The 20,027-nt window shown below is 41.3% G+C and overlaps 1 protein-coding gene across 1 annotated transcript; it reads right to left on the bottom strand.

The window, feature by feature from the left end:
- Positions 1-106: 106 nt before the first annotated feature.
- On the bottom strand, positions 107-18,256 carry CRTAM (cytotoxic and regulatory T cell molecule). The gene is made up of 12 exons (XM_009674054.2): positions 17,731-18,256; positions 13,858-14,004; positions 10,673-10,825; positions 9,801-9,932; positions 6,580-6,750; positions 5,922-5,993; positions 5,681-5,746; positions 4,914-4,985; positions 4,305-4,409; positions 3,753-3,893; positions 3,277-3,360; positions 107-2,442 (listed from the first exon to the last, which is right to left on the bottom strand). Exons 1-12 carry the CDS (start codon positions 17,777-17,779, stop codon positions 2,312-2,314), a joined length of 1,323 nt encoding a protein of 440 aa, XP_009672349.2. The 5' UTR covers positions 17,780-18,256; the 3' UTR covers positions 107-2,311.
- Positions 18,257-20,027: the final 1,771 nt, after the last annotated feature.

Here is a 20,027-nt window from a genome sequence, read left to right as displayed (position 1 = left end):
GGCCGGCGCCATTTTGAGGGTCGGTGCCGGGCTGGCGCGGCGCGGCGCTGCGTGTACAGCTTGGAGCGAAGTTGCCGGCTATAAAAACGCGATAGCTACGCTTAGCTATTCTTGTCTGTTAAGGTATTCCTAGTTAGCCATTTGCTTGGTGAGTGCAACGTGTCAGGGTGGCCTGAAGTCCTCTTTCCTAAGTTAGAGCACTGAATAATAATTTGGGGGTCCGGCCGCCTTACTGATAAATATCTCCCAATTGCCTGTATGCCACTGGTGTGATTATTTGGCAACTGTTCGTTGAATACTTGTGTGCTGTGTCAGGCTGAAGTAGTCAAATACTTTTCACAGGCCTTATGCTATCCCACTTTTTCATAATCTTGGTTTTTTTTGTTGGTGTGTTGAAAATGCCTTTCTCTCCTTTATTATTCTGTTAGTTTTTTTTTTTTTTTGCTTTATGTTGATCAGTGTACTTTTTCGTGCTGTGTAACATGGCACCATCAGATTATCCTGTGAGGGACAAAATAAACAGGGAAGTACATTATGATAATTTCAGGCTGGTTTATTAAATCTACAGTTGCAGTCTTAGGAAAGACTGATAAAATGGTCACTATTGAAACATACAAGTTTCAATATTTAAGTGGCAGATCTGATCAAAAATTCAGGGCATGCAACAGGCATGAAAATTTGTAATATTGATAAAAGTGCTGGATGTGGGCTGGTAGAAAAAAATTCTCAGTTGATGTTAGCTTTAATCTTCCTTGAAAGATAAAAAGATTACGTATGTTTTTTTACACTTCTGTATAGGAGTTACTTGTACTTTCTTTGTACATTTAACACACGTAAAGGCACTGTGAATGCAGTTGCTTTTTAACCATCTACTTGTTCAAAGACCTTGCTGCCAAAGAGCCCTATCTTACACTCTTTTCTAGACATAGTTCTGCCTTTTAAGTTGCAGAAATATGTGTTAGAGGAGCTGCCACATCAGTTTGCATTTTCATATGACATATTTAATAGTACAAAATATATTTGTCCATGAATACCTGTCCTCACTAAACAAACCTTGCACGCTGAGTGTAGAAGAAGTTGGGATGTTTTATGCTGAGGCTTATGTAGGTATTAAATAATACAAGTTTTATTGTTAAAACAACATGAAAAAAGGCTGTGGACTGGCAGTGTTGTATTGATATTACCCATGTGTCAGAAGGAAATCACTTCCATGTAAAAATGAAATTGTTCCTAGTTGTCTCTCGAAGATGTGCATTGTAATTCAAGACAGTGTTCAGTATTTTTCTTGCTTGTGATGAGAAATAATCATCTCTCATAAGAAAAATGTATACAGCTTTCTTTTGTAGAGGAAAGTAAGTCTCATGTATTTTAGGAGTTCAGTTTTGTTTTGGAGAACCACAAAATGTGGTTCCTCTAAAAACAAAACAAAAAACCACCTCACTCCCAAGTGAGTTGCTCCCTGGATTTTGGTAGTCCCATGTGTAATACTGTACTTCCTTTTCACTTTTGCTAACCTCCTTGTTCTGAGACTTTATTCCCAGTAATATCCCAGAATTATATATATCCCAGTATTAATATCTCTTTATTCCCAGTAATGTGATATTTGAGATATTATTCCAGTAATATCTCTGGAAGCTTATGCAACGTGAAAGACTGTGCAGGTGTAGTACCGAAATGCTTTGGCTACAAAGCGGCTTACAAACCAGTGCCAACTCGGTCTTGCAAAGCAGGGAGTGATGTTACTGTTCAGTGGGTGAACAACTGAGGCAGAAGTCATGGCAAGGGGGACAACTGTTTTTTAGCCCCTTTGACATCGGGATATTTTCCTGCTTGGTTAAATATAGCTGGATATCCAGTTTTGGTAATCAGGATGAGGTAATAGAAGTCAGAATTGATTTGCACCTCCCAGGGTTTCCTGTTTAGTCCTGTGTTTGCAAAGGAGGTGGCAGAAGCGTTACATGAATGTTGTTGTATCTTGCGGTCTTCAGGGCTTGTTGCGTATTCCATTGCCAGGACCATAATTTCTGCTAAGACTTGTGGTAGGATCGATGAGCTCTATTTCTGGCAGCTGCTCATTAAATCCTCTGATGATTACAGGTATATCAGAGCATACATTGCTAATAGATGTGTAGGAGCACTTCTCCCATCTACTCTGCTACTGTTTAAAAGAAAGTGGTCCAATTCGGATTGAGACTAGCCATTTGCACTTCTGCTCCTAGAAATTGTATTGGCAGCCGAACATTGTAATATCAATATCAGAAAAAAATAATGGCTCTGTACATAGCATAGGTTTGCCAGATTTAGCACAGTGCTATACATCAGTTTCCTTTCCACATGCAAACAGTTTCTCAGCTATTGCAGAGTTTTTGTCTCTCAGATTCTTCTGTGTTGTTTCCACATATCCGTCTGTCAAATATTGCACATTGGACTTCTGAGTGACAACTGAAAAATAAACACACATTTATTACTGATTTTGTGCAGAGAAATATCGTATGTACAAATGAGTGATGTGATGTAATGCAGGTTACATAATAGACAAGTGATTAGTTTGTGCTAGAAGTGGTTTAAATATATTGTATTGCAAAATATTTGAAAAAGGGAAGAAAAGTCTCAAAAATACTTTGATGATAATTACCAGTGCGCCCCCCCCCCCCCCTCCTTTTTTTAAAATGCACTTTAGGTGCTGTTTTAAACCCATGTTTAAAAATATTGGCAAAATTCCCTCATTTTTTGCCACTTAGGCCTATTCACCTGGCAAAACCTGCTTTTGCTTACACAAGAGTCCAGTAGTGGAGTAGAGATATTACAGCTGAGGAGGCTTACAGATCTGCCTCCATCTGTGATCTGCCTCCCATCTGTGGTCACTGCCTGAGGACAGAACTGATGAAGCATCGGGGTGTTCTTGGTGAAATCAGACAATAGCCATTTAGGACTGTTTAACAGTAGACTTCCCAGTACGTACCACACATTGCCTTTAATAGCATTTTTGCAGATTAAATATAGAAACTAGATAAAGCCATTGTGATTATCATTCAGTGTCTAACCCACTGAATAAAAAGCAATCATTTTTATTCTGCACAGTTCTACATCACTCCTGTCAAAGCTATAGTATCTGTGGTGGACACGGGTATGAAAAATTTGATTTTAGACTATTCAAATGTAAAACGTGCAACTTGCAAATATCTGCGTACAGCAATACTAACAGCAGTGCGCTTTGGCAGTGGTCGGTAGCAGTGATCTAATGGGAATTAGTTGGGGTTGGTTGAAGCTTTTTACCTTGCCCATTCTTCTCATGGCCTGGATTATCTTCATTAGATCTGGATTTATAACTCTCCAGCGTCTGCTCTGAAGTATCATTTTCTGTGCAGGCAACAAATGTAATTAAGATGATGACGTTTTTCCATGCTTCTTGTACCCTCTCTGCTTTGAACATAAAAATCTTGGAAGACTGGTTAAAATGAGGTTCAGTCATCCTCAAGCATCCAAGAGAGAGACCGCTTAAAACAACAGTTCTGTTGGCTTTTGTGACAACTGGTGTCAGCTGAAGCTTGGCCTGAGGCCATCGTTTGCAGGGACTCTTCTACAGTTGTTTGCAACAGATCACGGTCACTGCTTGGAGGAGAAGGATGTTTAACCAGAGGCCTACAGGAGTAGTTTCTTGTTTCCCGCCAGCAGGCCCCTCAGCTATCCGGCCCCTCGTCTCTTCTGAAATAACCAGCATTAGCATTTATTCTGACAGTGCCATCACTCACCTCTCTTCCACAATCCATGAGCTTTTTTCAGCTTCCTCAGAAAAAGCAAGACTATGATGAGCAGCACAAAAATTAGAGCAGCCACCAAGATGGGCAGCAGAAGATTCTTCTTTTTGATGCCTTCAAATTTCAGATCTTGCTCTGTAAAAGAGGCAGATGTACACTGATGTCGTTAGACCTGTGAGTCTTCGGTAATTAAGAACCGTCTATCTGGGACCAGGCCAGATGAAAATGGTAGGAGTGCAGAAGTCACCTCGTTAGACTTACGGGAGATCAAGTCAAATTTTTTTCTGTCGGTATGAACAAGCAAAACTGATTGAAATCAGTGGATTTGTGCCCTGGCACATCCTGCAGACAGTGTAGCTTATTTCTAGACGCTAAAAGTGGTTTTGTTTTCTGGAGTTTCTCCCCAGTATTGCCAGCTAGCATTACCCTAAATGTACTGACTGTGGCAGTTTGGAGTGGACACTTGGTCAGAGAGAGCCAGCTTGATGTTAGAAAGCTCATTGCATGTTTGGAAGCTGTCACTGAAGAGTATTAATTAGGGCTTACTGAAGGCGGTGGTGGCAATCACAGTTGTTACGTTTTCACTTGATGGTGAGGCTTCTGTCCTGTATGGTTCTTCTGTGACTGTTCCATTGAATGCTGTTTCAGTCCCTGGGGAAGTGAAAAGGAAAACTCTGAAGGGCAAAGGAATGCTAAAGAAATCTATAATAGTTTTTCCAGCACCTCTGTAGTTACGGGCTTGCGGTAATGCAGCAGAAATAGACTTCTGGAACCCCTGACTTAAAGCTCTGTGCTCACTTCCTGGTTGTTATATTTCTTTTAAATCAAAAGGCAACCTAGGCTTTATGAAGAAAAAATCCTCAGAACCTCTTATGCAGTGTTGAGCTCAATGGTTTCAATTTACAGCCAAATTAAGACCGAGCTCAGCTTTGACTATTGGCTCATTTGTGTCCTTTCTACTTACTCCCTCTTTCTCAGCTCACTTTGCTTGCTTGCAGAAACAGATATCCTTTTCTTTAAAGCAGTTATTTTCTTTCTATTCCTATCCCAGACTATCTTTTGCTGTATTCCTGGTCCGCAGTGGTCCAACCACCCACAGTTCGGGAAATGCCGTTAAACGGATGCTGCTGTCTCACTTCTGATGATGTGACATACCATTGAGGACGTCGTAACTTGAAGTACCAGAGAATTCTTCATCTCCTACTGCAGCTGATGTTATTTCTGACCCTGTGGAAACAGAGAGATGAGTTCTGACTTTCTTACGCACACAGACAATACATCATTGTGTAATTAACTTTGATTTGTAATGACTTGCGTACTGTGTCTACCAAAACTTTACATCATAAGAGATTTTCTTCCTTATCAGTTATGTATGCACATCTGCTGAAAACCCTGTTAAAAGATACAGGCTCTCACTCACTATCAAAACACTTGTTTGTCACAATGACGTAATCATTCGGTGAAGTTTATAATCTCTGGTGTAGCACATTTTAAACGCAGATAAAGGGAGTTCATTTCTAAATCAGGCAACTGACTTTTCACTGCTTGGCCTGTAACACTAAGCAGGTGCTTACTTAGTGGGTGCCCGCTTTGCTGTTTTTTGATTAACTGATTTGGGAAACAGACCTTTTCATTCTTCTGTTTGGAAACAATTGTCTAATTCGTCAGTGGAGTAAATACAAAATTTGCAGTGTGCTACAGGCACTGATGATCTTTGTTGGACACTGCCACCTAGTGCAACCATTCAGAGAAATCTGAGGCTCAGCTCAACACCTCACAGTTTTAGCATGCGATGAGCGTGGCCAGTTTGTCTGCTCATAACATATAATTCTTCTGCATCTAAAGACAGAACGTTAGTCTACTTTTGTGGTTGTAAACTGAGGTGCTATGAAATTAAGACAAAATGAAAGTAAAAATCTTACCATTGTATTGTGGGTAGCTTAGAGAAAAGACTGGACTGCTGTTCAGATCTGACTTTGCTGTAGTCACTGGGGAAAAAGGTCAAACAGTTCTGAACACTGTGCAAGTATTTTTCAGTGCTAACAGCAACTGTTCTTTTACAGTCCAAGTTCTAGATAAAGACACTCTTAAACACAACATCTGTCACACAAAATGTCTTATCTGACCTGTGTATTAAAGAAAGGCCAAGCAGTTAAAGCCTACCTGTTGAGTGCTCATTCTTGGAGATGTGTCTATCTACATCTAGTGCAGTTGGAGCAGGATTTGTAGTTGTCACTGGAAAAAAACAACAGCAGTACAGCTTTCAGAGCACTTTATAAGCATTTGTTGAATCAATCAATCTAAGGAGACATGAAATAAGGAATATTAGATCCATATTGAAGATGAGTAAATGGGCAGAAGGAAAATTCTACTCTGAGAATTATTGGGCAAGAAGCTTCAGAATTAATTTACAATATTTACGCCCTACTAGCTTTCCCCATGGGCGTGTCTTATACGCTGTAGACATGGGAATTTCACAGCTTTTTGTACACATAAACACTTTGAATTATCTTTAAAGCTTTAAGACAGAATTCTAGCAGCATCATCAGAGAACTAAGTCTGGCTGCTAATGAGACCTGACAGGGCTGCTGTGGCTTAATGTTTGCTGAATTTTAAGGTAGTTAAGAGCCAGAAAAGAGCCCTCAAATCTTAGTCTGGAGTTCTTCTTTTGCCCCAGATAAATCTCATCATTTAAAAACAGATTCCATACACAGGACAGTAGAGCATGGGCTTTAGCTTTGCACGTGTATCTGCACAACTTTCACCTCTTTAGAGGGGTAGAATGGACTAGCCGCTGCTCAAAGAGTGCTGAAGTTAGTACCAGGCCTAGCGAAGCTCTCAAACCGGAAGGATGCCGTCAGTTTCTCTTCTCTTAGCAGTTTGTGGTGAACAATGCAACTGGATGTTGAATTGGGCCTGTATGCAAGGACTGTCAGCGTGCTGGTTGTGGTCCATTTCTTCCCATCAGCTTCTAACTTGTGCTTCGTGTCACCTATACAGCCATTGGAAGAAAACATTTAAGTGCTTTCCAGGCAAGAGCAATTTAGTGAAAAACCTTCCAGGGGCAATCTGCATTACTCTGCTGTGCTAAGCAGCACATGATTACTGGGCACAAGCGGTTCATTGCGCAAATGGATTACATAGGAGCCCAAAGACAGCAAGGTCATTTTTTCTTCCTCTGCCATTGTTTAAGTGCAGTCCTCACTGTACCTCTTCCGCTTACTCCAAAGCCTCCACTCTATTTCATGATTCACTAGGGGAAGATCTCCTGCAGCGACACTGCTTGCACAGGCACTGCTGCCTTGCGTGACTGCAGCAAAACGTCCAAACATCCACCTGCGCTTTTAGTCCCTGCTGAATGGAATAAAGTGCTTAGTTGTGTGCCGCAGTCACAGATGGCCAGCAGCTTGGAGTCTAGAAGGCTAGGACCTGCTGTTTCAAAGCATGACAGAGATCTAAGTTCTGACTCTCCTACATGGTAATCCAAGGGTATTGCATATGTTTCTAAATAGCTGTGGAATCGTTAACTCAAAATACAGAGAAGTTGTGACATTTTTATTGGTGTACAATATTTACATTTGTAATAAATAAACATCAGCAGAACTCAATTCCTGTATCAGTTCTCCATCATCTCTACAATACAGGTCTGATTCTTCCCATTTTATGGCTGGAGGAACTTAACACGAAGATCAGTTGTCTGGCCATAAATAAATTCAGAGAGCCATATAACAAGGAAAGCGTTCCTACCTCTCTGTTCAGTTCTCAGATGTCTCTAGGTAATCTTGACTTATACTCATTTATATTATATGGAAAAAAATAAAGATGTATTTCATGTGAAACTAAGAGATAAATGACTGAATTCCGGATATGTTTAAATAGCTCTGTGGAAGAGGGAGGTTTTTTTCAGATTTTTTACCTTAAATGCCCATCATGACACAATAATCTTTGGCTTGTTACCCTCAGTAACATCCATACTCCTTAAATAAGAGCAATTCCTTGCTTCCAAGTTAGCCTTTACAGGTAATTTGCTATATCATATAGGCCAGTATTTCTCAACCCTCTTACCATCTCCAGTGGGGTCATATAAGGACTCAAAAGGGTTTCATAGCGTTTTTGCTAGAAAGGAAATAGTCTTTAGTTACCAGCAACAGCTCAGTAATTACTGCTGGTTTGCTCCTGCTGTGCCGTGGTGGAACTGAGGTGCTGCCAGTAATTAAAATATATTAGCTATTTTCTGATTATTATAAGTATTAGTGATATTAGTGATTAAAGCTAGGAATGGATGGGACAGGAAGGTGTGTTACTCAACGATAGTCACCTGCAGAAAAGGAGGGGCAAATGCAGAAAACCTGAGAAACAGAATTAGGACAGTTATTTTTTTCTTTTCAAATACGCTAATTTGCATCTGCCACAAACAGGCCACGTGGTGAATCAGCTCCTCTTTGTATAAATATTTCTCACCCAAATGAACCCTAAATTAAACTAGTCAAACAAACACAGCACAGGCTCTCTGTTGCTTAATTACACTTCCCAGATGCCTATGGGACGTAAGGTTGAAGGCCAGGTAGTTCTCGTTGGTACAAAGTGCTCTAATATCTGGCTGGAACCAGTACTAAAAATCCAAGGTGCAAGGAGGAGATAAAAGTGAGTATAAATTTTTTATTAAACTAAGTGGAGAAATGCACGGTTGGATTTACATGCTATGGAAAGTGTCTAGTGTCTCTGAGTTGTGTATTGTAGCATTACAAATATATTTTATACTGAGATTCTTTCAAGTTTAAGGAAGCCCCTCTTTTTTAGAAGAAAAATGTATCTAAAAGATTAGAGTTGACATGCTGCTTCCCCAAACTCTTGTGTATCTTTATAGGTAGTATTCCCCCCAGGTCCCTGCACAGTTATTCACAACTGAGCTCTTCCCAAATGCACTTGTGACTTCAGAGCTTGCTTTCTCAAGATCCATACACGACTACAGAGCACCTTTTCCCCCCTGAAATCACAGACACCTCACTACCCTTGCTTTCATGTAACTCGCTTACCAGGCATGCCACTTCCATGGAGTGTAATTCCTTAAAGCATAGGGCTTTATGCGGTTGCATTAATGCTTGTGTAACAGGCAGCTTGGATTTCTTTTTTTAGTCTTAATTTCTAGCTGTATTCAGGCCAGCCCACTTCTCTGTTGTTTCCTAGAACTCCTAATTCAAAAGCTGTCTTGGACAAAAGATTACAGGCTAAGCTCTGAATGTGTTGCTTTGTAATAGAAAATACAAGCGGGAGCTTGTTAACACCTGAAAGAAAATATAGTGGCATCTGTGGGTATTTTCCTCAATCATTAATGAGGATGTACGTTTCCTCTGCAGTATGTTACAGTTACAGCTGATAAGGTAGCTATTATTCGAATGTGGTCTTCAAAGTCACTTTTTATATTGTATACCAGTTAAATTGAGCTACTACCTGATGGCTCTATTCCTCTTCTGCTACGTCTGCATAGGTATACGCAGGTTTCTCAATGGGCAGAACATAGCAGGGTGCTGTGGGCTGGGCTTCCTGAGATTTGTTCTTGGTTTTGCTAGTGAACTGCTCTCTGGCTGTGAACAGATTAATGAGAGAAAGGCTGCTGGTGCAACTGAGCTGCTCAGTGAGACTGAGGAAAGTCTGTCTACCACATACAAAATGGAAATAGTTATTACAGACTTGTTAACTGACTTTATGCTTTGGCTCTGAAAATTGTGCTTTCAGAGTTTTGATTTCATTTTATTTCAGTGGAAGTTCAGTCCAGATCCTGAAAGAATTTTGGTGCAAAGTGCTGTTATTCTGAGTTGCGTTTGAGCTAATCAGATGAACTTTCTCTTCCCTGTATAACCAGTAGAATCTAGTACTGACTTTGCTGCAGAAATGTGTCATCAGGGGCTGAGTCACGCTAAATGAACGGAGGTGGAGTGGTACTCTTTGCAGAAAGAATTTCACCATTCAGTACCTCTAAACATGGCCAGGGTTGATCAGAAGAAATTTTTAGTAACCAACCCCTGGTTCTTTAATACTTACCAGGAAGCTCTATCCCGTTGTCCAACAGCCAGGTAATCTGGGGCCGTGGTTTACTTCCTTTGGTGCAGCAAGACAGTGTAATGCTTTTTTCTGTATCTTGAGATGCTTCCACTACTGGTTTGGAAGGAGCAGCTGTAGCAAGAAGACTTACAGTTAGTTGTAGTATGTCTTTTACTCATTTTTATGAATACCTGTGTTTGTATCGTTATTTGGGAAGCCTGAGCTAAGACCAGGATTACGTTGTGTTACGCACTGTACAGTTGCATGCAAAGATGCAATTTTTGAGTTCAGCAACGGGCTTTGTCTTTTTATTCGTCTGTCCCAAAGCAAGTTAGAGGTGTAAAGAAGTTGTGAGTGCTCTTAATTTCAGCTGCTCTAGGAGACTATATGCCGGGAGGGGATTGCGACTCCCTGGTTACGTACGTCTCTCCCCTTTATGCTAGCGGTAATAAGGAGGAAAAGAGCAAGAGTTGCCTGGCATCCAGCTGGTACTCTTCCTCCCTTGTGTCCCCAAAGGTTCCAAGAGAGAAATCAGCATCAAGCTGTATCCTATGCAGCCTGAGGACAAATGGAGCAGACAGCCTGCTTGCTATCTACGCTGTTGTGCTTTCAGGATATTCTTTAAGGACTGACGCATATTACCATGTAATGATACTGCAGGATTGCTGGGTCAGATCCTGAAAGGTATTAATGCCCTGAAAGAGGCAGACTGATGCTTAAATACTTTTAGAAATCTGCTTTCTTCCTCTCCTCCCGAATAGAATGGTAGCTTTTTTTTTTTTTTTTTTTTTTTTAAAACCAGCAGCGTGATAGGAGAATAATAGGTTTTTGTTAGGTCTCTGTGTAAATTCAACTTCTTTACATGAACTCACCTAACACCTCAACAGTTTTGTTCTTGGTTTTGAACAGGGTGCCGTAGTAGAAGCATTTATACACGCCTTCATCATGCACTGTTACGTTAGACAGTCGTATAGATAATTCATCCTTTGAATAATGGATAAGTTTGTACCTTTGATCCTTTAAACCTGTAAGGGGAGGGGAAAAAAAAAAAAAAGAAGAGCATGCTATGTGTATTGGTACATCAGAGCAAGACAGATAATCAAAGCGTTAATAAGATTGGTTTTGTTTAGCGTGTTTTTTATTCATAAACATTTGACACAACTGAGCAGTTCTAGCACAAAGCATTTCTAGTTGATGCTGCGCTACAGAGACAACAGTAAACTAGAGAGCGCGTGCTGCCAAGAGGAAGGAAACTACATGTTTTCTTGTGGAAGTCTTTTACTCTCTCTGCCTCAGTTTCCCCTCCAGCAAAAGGAGTAGCAGCATTATTTGACATCTGGATAACCACACAAGATGGTTAGGTATGTCTCCACAGTAAGATACAGTCAGCACCCCCGAGTAGGACAGACCAAGGTGGGGTGGGGCATGAGAATTGAAGTAGTTTGCCTAGGGTAATGGAGCTGAATTCTGAAAACTTCCTTTGTTTGATTCCTTTTATGTTTCCTTTCCACTAACTTTCCTGCATCCTCTTAGACCTGCCTGTAGGCATTCAGTGGGTCTTATTCCTGTATTCCTAGCTCTTACAGCAATTTGAATTCTTTAAATACCTAGAGGGATAAATTTAAGCAAATGTTGGGGTGTGAGGACATGATGCGTGGTCAGAGCAGTGATATAACCCATCAATATAGAGCACAGAGCCAAGGTCTGTGAACTGGGGACCGTTTTCCCTTCCCCATTCCCTAACCAGTTATTTGGCCTTGAACAAGTCACTCCGCCTCTTTGGATGTATTTCGTGGTGTGTACGTGAACGCTTACGATTACCCCACACCATCTCTTTATTAACTGTGTATTAATTGGCTGGCTGTTTCTGTTCTCCTATCCTTGTCTAATTAGCTGAATTTTAATGACACCGTCTCTTAGAATATCTCTACTCTGCTGTGCAGTCCTCTTTCTCTCTCTAGACATCCTCCTGCAAGATGACCTGTGGGAATCTCTGGGTCAAGCCAGCGAGTCACATTGACTTTTCCCGCAATCACAGCACAGAAAATAACTATCTGCCTTTAAAGTGAACTGAAATTGAGGATGTGAATTGCCATTAGGGAGATAAAGACTTTAGAAACATCTTTTTGTTGTTTTTAATTTTTTAGCTGAGATTTTGTGAAAGTAGAGAGTAGGGAGAAATCACAGCAGTATTATAATTTATGGAAGCGATTAAATATTATTAAAAGGATTTTGAAATGACTGTGATGTAAGACTTGTAGCTAGTTTGCCATATTTTTAGCTGCAATGACACTAGAGGAAACTGATTCATGAAGTGGTTTATTGGAGAAGCAATATGACAAAGGTTCATGTTGGTGATTCAGAATAAAAAATGAAAATGCCCGCGTGCAGCATAAAGTTTGGTTCCTCTCTAAATAAGGGTTTTTTTTTTTTGTAAAGGAAAAATTCTAGTGTTTTTAACTGATCAAGGAACTAAGTGCTTTACGAGCTGTAATCCTTGTTGGTTTTATGTCATGCATCTTACGGAGGGATAATCATGGTGTGTTGAAACTTTGAGTTGTCTCCTGGGGTAATTTAAGACTGATACCATTTTGTTCATCTGGGTTAGGGTCTGCCCCTGTAAATGTCGATGGATGCATTCTTTCATTAACCTTCTTAAACTGCTGTGTCAACTCAGGAAAATTTTAAAAAAGCATCAATGGGGCTACAGCCATTAAAAGACACAGATGCCTGAAACAGGATTTGGGCACAATTAAGTGCCTCAGTCCAAAATTGTTTGCGTGGAAAGAGAGTGTTTGTGACTCTGGCCAAGGCCCTAGAGAACTTGCATAAGCGAAAGGATTCATTGGTACTGTTGCTTGCTCCTGCAGTGTAAAATACAGTGGACATACATATATGTAAAATATAGCGATAACTGTGATGGAGAGGGGAATTACTCCCAAGTCTTCCAGTTCTTGGGTGCCTGATCTGACTAATAGACTGCAGCAGGAAAGAGAAACGCTACCATAGCCTGCTGTGATTCTCCAACCTGGAGGTGTAAGCAGCACAGTGGGGGTTGAGCTAGCACTGTTTTCCTTGTTGATTAGCTGTCAGTGGCTCAGCATTGAAGTTTTTTTGGATCCCTTTAGTATCTAATGGTTCATATGCCTTACACAGAATGCTGAATTCAGGGTCCTGGGTTCCCCAGGAAACCCTTTCCCAATATATAGAGGTATGAGTCATTTATGAGACTCTAAATTTCTAATGATCGTTCATCCCACTTGCTGTTACAACCGAATAAATAAGAGCAACAGTTATTCATGACGTTTTCCATTTGGAAATACTGGCAAAACCTGCTGGAAATGCTGGTTGGAAGGTTTGATGCAGGAGGCAAGACCTTGTGGCTGGGATTTCCAGAGAACAGCTGAAGAGGACGCTCAGTTCCTGCATGGTTTCAATGGGAGTTGGGGACCCAGTATCGTTTGGAGGAGTTCCAGTCATTATTATCGTTCTTCCACCTAAAGGTTTTATCAAATGTGGATACAGACTAGGTGCTGTACAAATGGGGAAGACAAAGGCAGTCCCCGCTTCCTCAAAACTCTCACGTTTGGACTGACAAGAGGAAAGAGGAGGATGGGGAGACATAAGTTGTAGGGAGTGGGAGGGAACAAAATAATTGCAACTATGGGTTTGTCAGCATAAATTAGAAGCCACTGCTTGTCTTCTAAATGTTTACCTCTTGGTATGCTAAATCTAACGCTGCTGATGAGCATAGGGGCAGCCAGGGCTTTCAGGCAAGCCCGCAGAACATGTTACTCTTGTAAGGCAAGAGTGGGTTGTTGTGCTAGCCTGGTGGTGGTAGTAAACACAGTTTATTGCTAAAGCTCTACTGCCGGACCGCTCTTACGAGGTTTCCATTTTGTCAGCTTCCTGACAGAAGGTGAATCTAAAACAGTCTCAAGTAGTTGGGTAGCAAGTGAGTCAGACGTGGCCTTTGGTGGGAGCTAGGAAAGTCCAGTTCTAACTGACCCTCCAACTCTTAAGTGGAAAGTCTGTTGCATTCAGTTTTCACACTTACCCCGCTGGGTGTTCAGAAAAATGGCAAACCCGTGAGGGTTTAACCACTGCCGGGCAGAACTGTCGTTACTGCCAAGACTGCAATGGAGATATAAGTCCTCGCCTTCCTTTAGAGTTACGATTTCACTGTCAACTCCTGGAAAATCCCCTGCCAGCGAAGAAAGAAAGAAAGATTAAAAAAAAAAAAGGAAAAAAGAAAAAACATTAAAATGTGACAAGAAGTAAAGAGCGTTTCTTGCGAAGTAATGTGGCACTTTCTGCTTTTTTTGGAGGGATAAAGGTTTTTCCACATGGAGAATCAGTATGATTGTATTGGTATAATTTAATCACAGTTGCTAGATTGGTATAACTCCCCATAGAGATATTCTTCCAAATAAAGTATGTTGGCATGCAGAGTTCACGTTGGTAATATTTGTGGTGCAGAACCCTCAGTGGAAATGAATGCCAGTGGTGTGGAAGGAACACAGCAGCCCAGAGCACAGCAAGTTTTCTTTTTCTGTGGACATACTCCTCTAATCTGCCTTGGGCACGAGTAAGGCTCCCATTCTACCCATGTGTTAATGTGCTTGTTCTGTTAGGCCTGTTTTCACGAAGACAAATGAAGGGACAGACGCACCAAATGACTAGCCTGAGGTTATGCCACAGCCCATCTGGGATGTGAGAACAGGTTCCTGAAGTCTTAAGTGCCATCCGCCAGGCTGTAGCTTGATGTGTGACGCTTGTGCTATCCAGTTTGAGCTCTGTTAAGACTTGTACCACATGTTTGTGAAGCTGCTTCACCTGCCAGCATGGCCAGATGTAGTTATTAGATGTTATTTCACATGAGTTAATGAAGAATTGATAGCCGGCCCATTTAGCCAACGTGTTTTCTTTGTACGTTGACACAAATTAATTTTCGTTCTCCCCTGTTCCAGTTTGGAACTGTTGAACCTGATTTGCCAGCGTCTGTAACTGAAGAATAGCTGTGAATGATCAGCACCTCTGAAAATCAGGCCTCTTTTATTCAGAAGGGGTAACACTGCAGTCACTTTAAACTGGCACAGAGCTTCTTTTGAAGACAGGATCCACAAACCTGGCCTGACACAGGTTACTAAAGTGAAATTTCACTCTCTCCTCCCAGTTCATTTTACAGACAGGCAATGAAGTGGGTTTTCTCTCCAGACATTGTGAGATGTATAATATACTTTGTGAAAATATTTTGTGATCTGGAATGAATTGCCTTCTCCAGTAAAAGCATGCCATGGAGAAATTACTAGGAGCAGTGCCTGGGTCAGAGTTAAGTAAATAGGCAGTAAGAGGATTTTATATTTTTCATTCCTGTTTTTTTTTGTGTGTGTGTGTGTTTCGATTTTATTTTTCAGGTAGCTGTCTGCAGCAAGTTCCTACTGAGTACATGAGCACTGCAGTTTGGGGAAATGAATCTTTCTGGGCTTCAGGAAAGCTTTTCATGTTCTTAAAAACATTTAAAAAAATAACATAAATGAAGATATTATAGGATGTTCTTGCTGGGCCTGATCTTTTGCCACTAAAATTAGAGGAAGGACTTGTCTCTCTGTGAGAAAGTGGTTTCAAACCTATGGGGATCTGTTGGAATGCCTCGCCCTAGACTTGAGTACATGTGGCATTTCTTGAGCCGGGGTAGCACGGAAAAATGGTCAGTGATGTAGCCTTGGATTTTCACAGTTGGCAAATAGACCAGAGATCTTTTCTTTTTTCTTGATTATCTAATCTTTGGAGTCTATAAACCTTTTGAAAAGTTTTCCTTGTAGTAGCTCAATATTTTTGCTTCTGAATTTGTACATCCAGAGTATGCCCTTTTGCCTAAGGAGAAACTCTGCCGTACAAACCTACTGTCTGTGCTTTCTGACCAGTGCCGCGAATCACAGATAGCCCTGGCCTGGTTTCATCGAATCGTTGTATATCGGTGAAACTCTGCCGAATTTAGAGCGGTAGTAACCGATTTACCATTACATACATGAGCGAGAACCTGTGGTCATATTCTAATTCAATTAGAAATATTGGTCTTGGCAAAGAATTTCTTCAGAGAATTTACACACCCTGTGTCGTGTAGGAGATTGGCTGAGAAGGCTGGTAGTGGCCTTTTCCTCTCTAAAATAGCGTTGGGTGCCTCAGTAAATCTGGATGACTTCTTAATAGGTGGTTAGGCCATTGCTTAGTAGTATTATCAGTTCAGCTCCTCTCCTGCAGCAACTGTATTGACAGTGCTGATTAGAAACGCAAGAACTATTTTCTGATATCATAATGGAGAGTGAGCCAGGAGAATATTAACAGCATTGCTACCATTGCAGAACAGTTAGACTTTAAAAACAAACAAACTGAAAATGGCAGAACAATTATGGTCTAGAAAGAGATTTCTCCTTTTCAAGTGTCTTTTGCCAGCAATCTCTCATTCAAGTGGTTTTAACTTATTTTCTCTTGGTTCACCTCCATTTCCTAGGGTTAGTTTCTCTGCTGGTTTCTCAGGGCTCATGCGACAGGGGAATAGTTTGCAGGGCAGTGGCAGCAAAAGGAAAACTTCCTTGCATGAGTTCCATTTATAAAAATGTGTCACAAGCTCATGTTCTTAAAGTAGCTAAGAGGGCCTGGTCTGTGGTTTTCTACAGGGCTTCTCTGCATTTTTACTGTTTCCTGTAACTAGCTGCAATGTGGGGTCAAGTTGCACCTTTAGAGGTGAGAGAAGCAAGACTCTGAAGAAGAAAAGGTGGGGGGTTTTGCTAGCTTTTTTAGAAGGGGAATATGCCCCAGAACTGAGCATACTTGTAATTTCCATGCGTGACCATGGCTCGATTCAGACCATGACTCATGGGCTAAATTTCCCTTCTCTTATGGGGGGCAGTTTTACGTGGCTGTGGCCTTCAAGCGGCTGTAGCCCACCGCAGTACAATCATCCGAGGCCAGGAGATGCTCCTGTGCCAGCTCCAGAGCACAGTGGTGCCACAGCCAGAGGTTCTTTTACTCTGTAAATCCCCACGTGCCTGGATAAAACTAGTTTGGTGTCAAGTGCAGTGACGGGGTGAATCTCACAGCACAGCCCCATGATCATCAATGCCTCCTGGTCATATATTTATTGACCTCACACAGGAACATGCTGCTGTGTCCTGTGATTCAAGTTATTAATTAGTAATAGGTAGGCAAAGTCTGTTTTTTTGTTTTTTGTTTTTTTTTTTAAATGAAATGTGTTTTCCCTGGCCAGGCAGGAAATGGGAAACACCGGGTTCATTCATGCATGCATACCTCCTGCAAAGATCAAGAATGAAGCCTGCACGAATCCTTATCTGTAGATAACTGTCTGCCTTCTTTTCCTTCTCAGGACTTTTGATATATGATGTCGTCAAATGTGAATCTCACAGTTGTGTATGAGAGAGAGGAGATTAGCAGAATAGGCATAAGCTGCATCCTCTAATAGGAGTAAGGAGATTGAGCATTTAAAGTGTTTTATATTTTCAAAGTACTTTGCAAACACTTTCTAAATTATCCTATTTTTTTTAATTAGCATCTTTTTACAAAATACATGAACAAAGACACACACAGATATCCAAGCCATGAAAAGTAAGCAGTGATCCACTGCCCAAATTAAAGGGAGACTCTTTTGATTTCCAAGTGCTTTTTCATCTAGAGTATGCTAGGAAATGAATTAGTCTCATTGATATTGGGTTTAGCTGGAATGCAGCACCCTGTCTGCTGCACCAGATCTCTTTGGAAACTGGGCGACAATACAGCTTTGTTAATAACTTAAGAAAACAACAACAGTAAAGCTCTCTCACCTGCGGTTCAGTGAAGCTCTGGAAATCAAATTTTTCAAGCTGGACTCCTTGCAAAGGGAGAATCATGTAATCCATTGCATGTCACTTACCTTGCATGAGTAAAAGAGCTGCAAGATGCAGCACCCTGGTGAAAGTCATGTTGTGGTGTCAGCGCAGGCGTCTGTGCAGACTTCCTCTTCGCTCTGGTGATGCAGATGTGCAGCAGGTTCCTTTTCAACAGTGGAGAACCGATTTACCATGACTTCATCACCACCAGGGTCTGTGCCTCCTTTTCTTTTTTTTTCTTTTTTTCTTTTTTCTGCTATTACGCTCTCTTTTCCCCACGTTGCACATCTTTCCTGTGCCTTGGTGACTGCTGAGACATAACTGATCTCAGAGGTGCCCTGAAATGAAACAGTGGGCGGCAGGAGTAGGACACGTTGACCTTATGTCCCCCCCAACTCTGTCCCACTCAGCACCTGCGTGGGGAAGAGGTGTATACGGAGGGAAGCAGGTAAAGATTAGAAGAAGAGTGGGGCTGTGATGGGGCAACACTAAAGTGTGGCCTGCGGAACCTGTACAGAGGTGGTCCTGCTGGAGCACTCTGTGCATGATTTACTGTGCAAGGGCAGAGAGGCACCCAGGAAGTTAGAGCACACTAGGTTGACACTGCTAGAGCACAGTAGTTGCAGGGTAGTTTGAAAACCCAGCTGTATGTTTTGAATAGTTTAACTCCCTGAAAAAAACAGTCTTGAATCACTCTACATTTTTTATTACATCTGTTGAAAGCAGCGATCCTATGATCATTGCATGGGAGACTTTATATTCCTCTACTTGTTGGAGTACTGGCAAAACAGATAAACTAGAATGCCATTTATGGCTTGCTGGGGAACAGAGAGTGTTGGTGAGGGGACTGTGGAAGGCCTCTAAAAAAGGTAAGGCTATTGCTTGCCTTACATAAATTGAAAATGGAAACCCATGGAATTACCCTGTGAGGTACTCATAATGAAGAGGGCCCTTTGATCATCACAACAACGGGGTAGTGCTTGATGCACAGGGTTTAGACTGAGACTTCATGTACCCCTGAGTACAGATAAAAGAGGACCGAACTAGGACTGAGCTTAGAAGTGCTCAGCATCTCTTGAATCCTTAAGAAACCAAGGAGTTCCCAACTCCTCCTGTGGTTAAGGGCTGTGTAGGAAAGCCATACGGGTGTGTTTATACTGAAGGTGATGTCAGCCAACAGGCATTATTTGATACTATTATCTTATATTATTTTGTAAGTCCAGTGAACTGTTTGATTGAAAAAGCCACGCCCTTTGAAGCAAAAGGGGTTTAGAAGTCCTGGCACTGTGCGCTTCTCCAAACTGCCTCCCCTGCTACTGGCTGAAAGAAATCCTCTAGCTCAGATACGTTGCTGTGCGTTAAGGAGGTTGGCTCCTTCATCATTTTTTACAAGCGGTGACACTGAAGCGCAGGGAGGGGAAGTAACTAGATCTGGGAGACCAGAGACAGAATCTGGATTTCCTGAGTCCTCTTACAGGTCTGATTATTCCTGAAGCAGTCTGGGGCATAGCAAAGCTTTTTGTTTCTCCTGGGTATGTGATTTCCAGTAACAGCATAAGATTTATCAAAGCATGTTGTAGGCAGAGCCTCTTTCTATGATGCAGTCAGATGTGCAAATTTCCAAAAAGGCTTTAGCAGATCATTCCCTGGCAGTTTTTTGCAACTGCCCAGCCTTTAGTGCAAGTATGACTACTGCTGTTAGAATGAGCTGACTTCTAACAAGATGTGAAATATGATTAAAAAGAAAGTGTGCATGTATAGGGCCCAGGTTTGAGTGAACTGGACAAAATGATTAATTGTAAGTACATTATGCATTTCAACTGTAATTTATTAGAACCTGTTTCCATTAAGTTTCTAGGTATGTGGAAGTGTCACTCCGTTATTGTATATTTAATTGCTGTGGCTTTTATGTTAGTCATAAAATAATTAGCTTTACCAGAAAGCGGGGTTGTAGGCCATAAAGTTTAATATAATTAGTTGGTTTGAAAGCAAAGAGTGTTACTGGCTGGTGAAATTAATGCTTCAGGAAGAATCCAGAGCAAGAAAGCAGGTGCATGTGGTGAAGCTAGGTATTGCTTTGGCTTAAAAGTTGTCCTTCCAGTTCCATGTATCCAAACCTGACAATAAAATAACTTTTGGGGAAAAGCGAGCAAGCAATAGCAATCGTGCTGAAACACCACCTACCTCCAACTAAAACATTAAAACCAATCCACGTACAGTAGAAGAAAAACAAAACTCGCGATAGTTTTGTGCCATCTGCTGTCAAATAAATGAACTTCACCTTTAGTGAAGTTCAATTTAAGTTAAATTCCCCTTTCTCACTGAAGACAGCCTGTCCCTG

This window comes from Struthio camelus, chromosome 22 (assembly GCF_040807025.1).
Source record: "Struthio camelus isolate bStrCam1 chromosome 22, bStrCam1.hap1, whole genome shotgun sequence".
Taxonomy (NCBI): domain Eukaryota; kingdom Metazoa; phylum Chordata; class Aves; order Struthioniformes; family Struthionidae; genus Struthio; species Struthio camelus.
Note: the sequence above shows the minus strand (reverse complement) of the source record. Positions and strands in the feature narration are given on the sequence as shown.

What these genes read in the sequence shown, in the direction of transcription:
- CRTAM (XM_009674054.2), bottom strand. Translation starts at nt 17,779, where the DNA reads ATGACTTTCACCAGGGTGCTGCATCTTGCAGCTCTTTTACTCATGCAA. An exon ending in TTTTCTGAACACCCAGCGGG is followed by an intron (nt 10,826 to 13,857) that starts GTAAGTGTGAAA and finishes CTCCCCTTACAG; the next exon opens with GTTTAAAGGATCAAAGGTAC. An exon ending in CAAGAATGAGCACTCAACAG is followed by an intron (nt 5,747 to 5,921) that starts GTAGGCTTTAAC and finishes CTTTTTCCCCAG; the next exon opens with TGACTACAGCAAAGTCAGAT.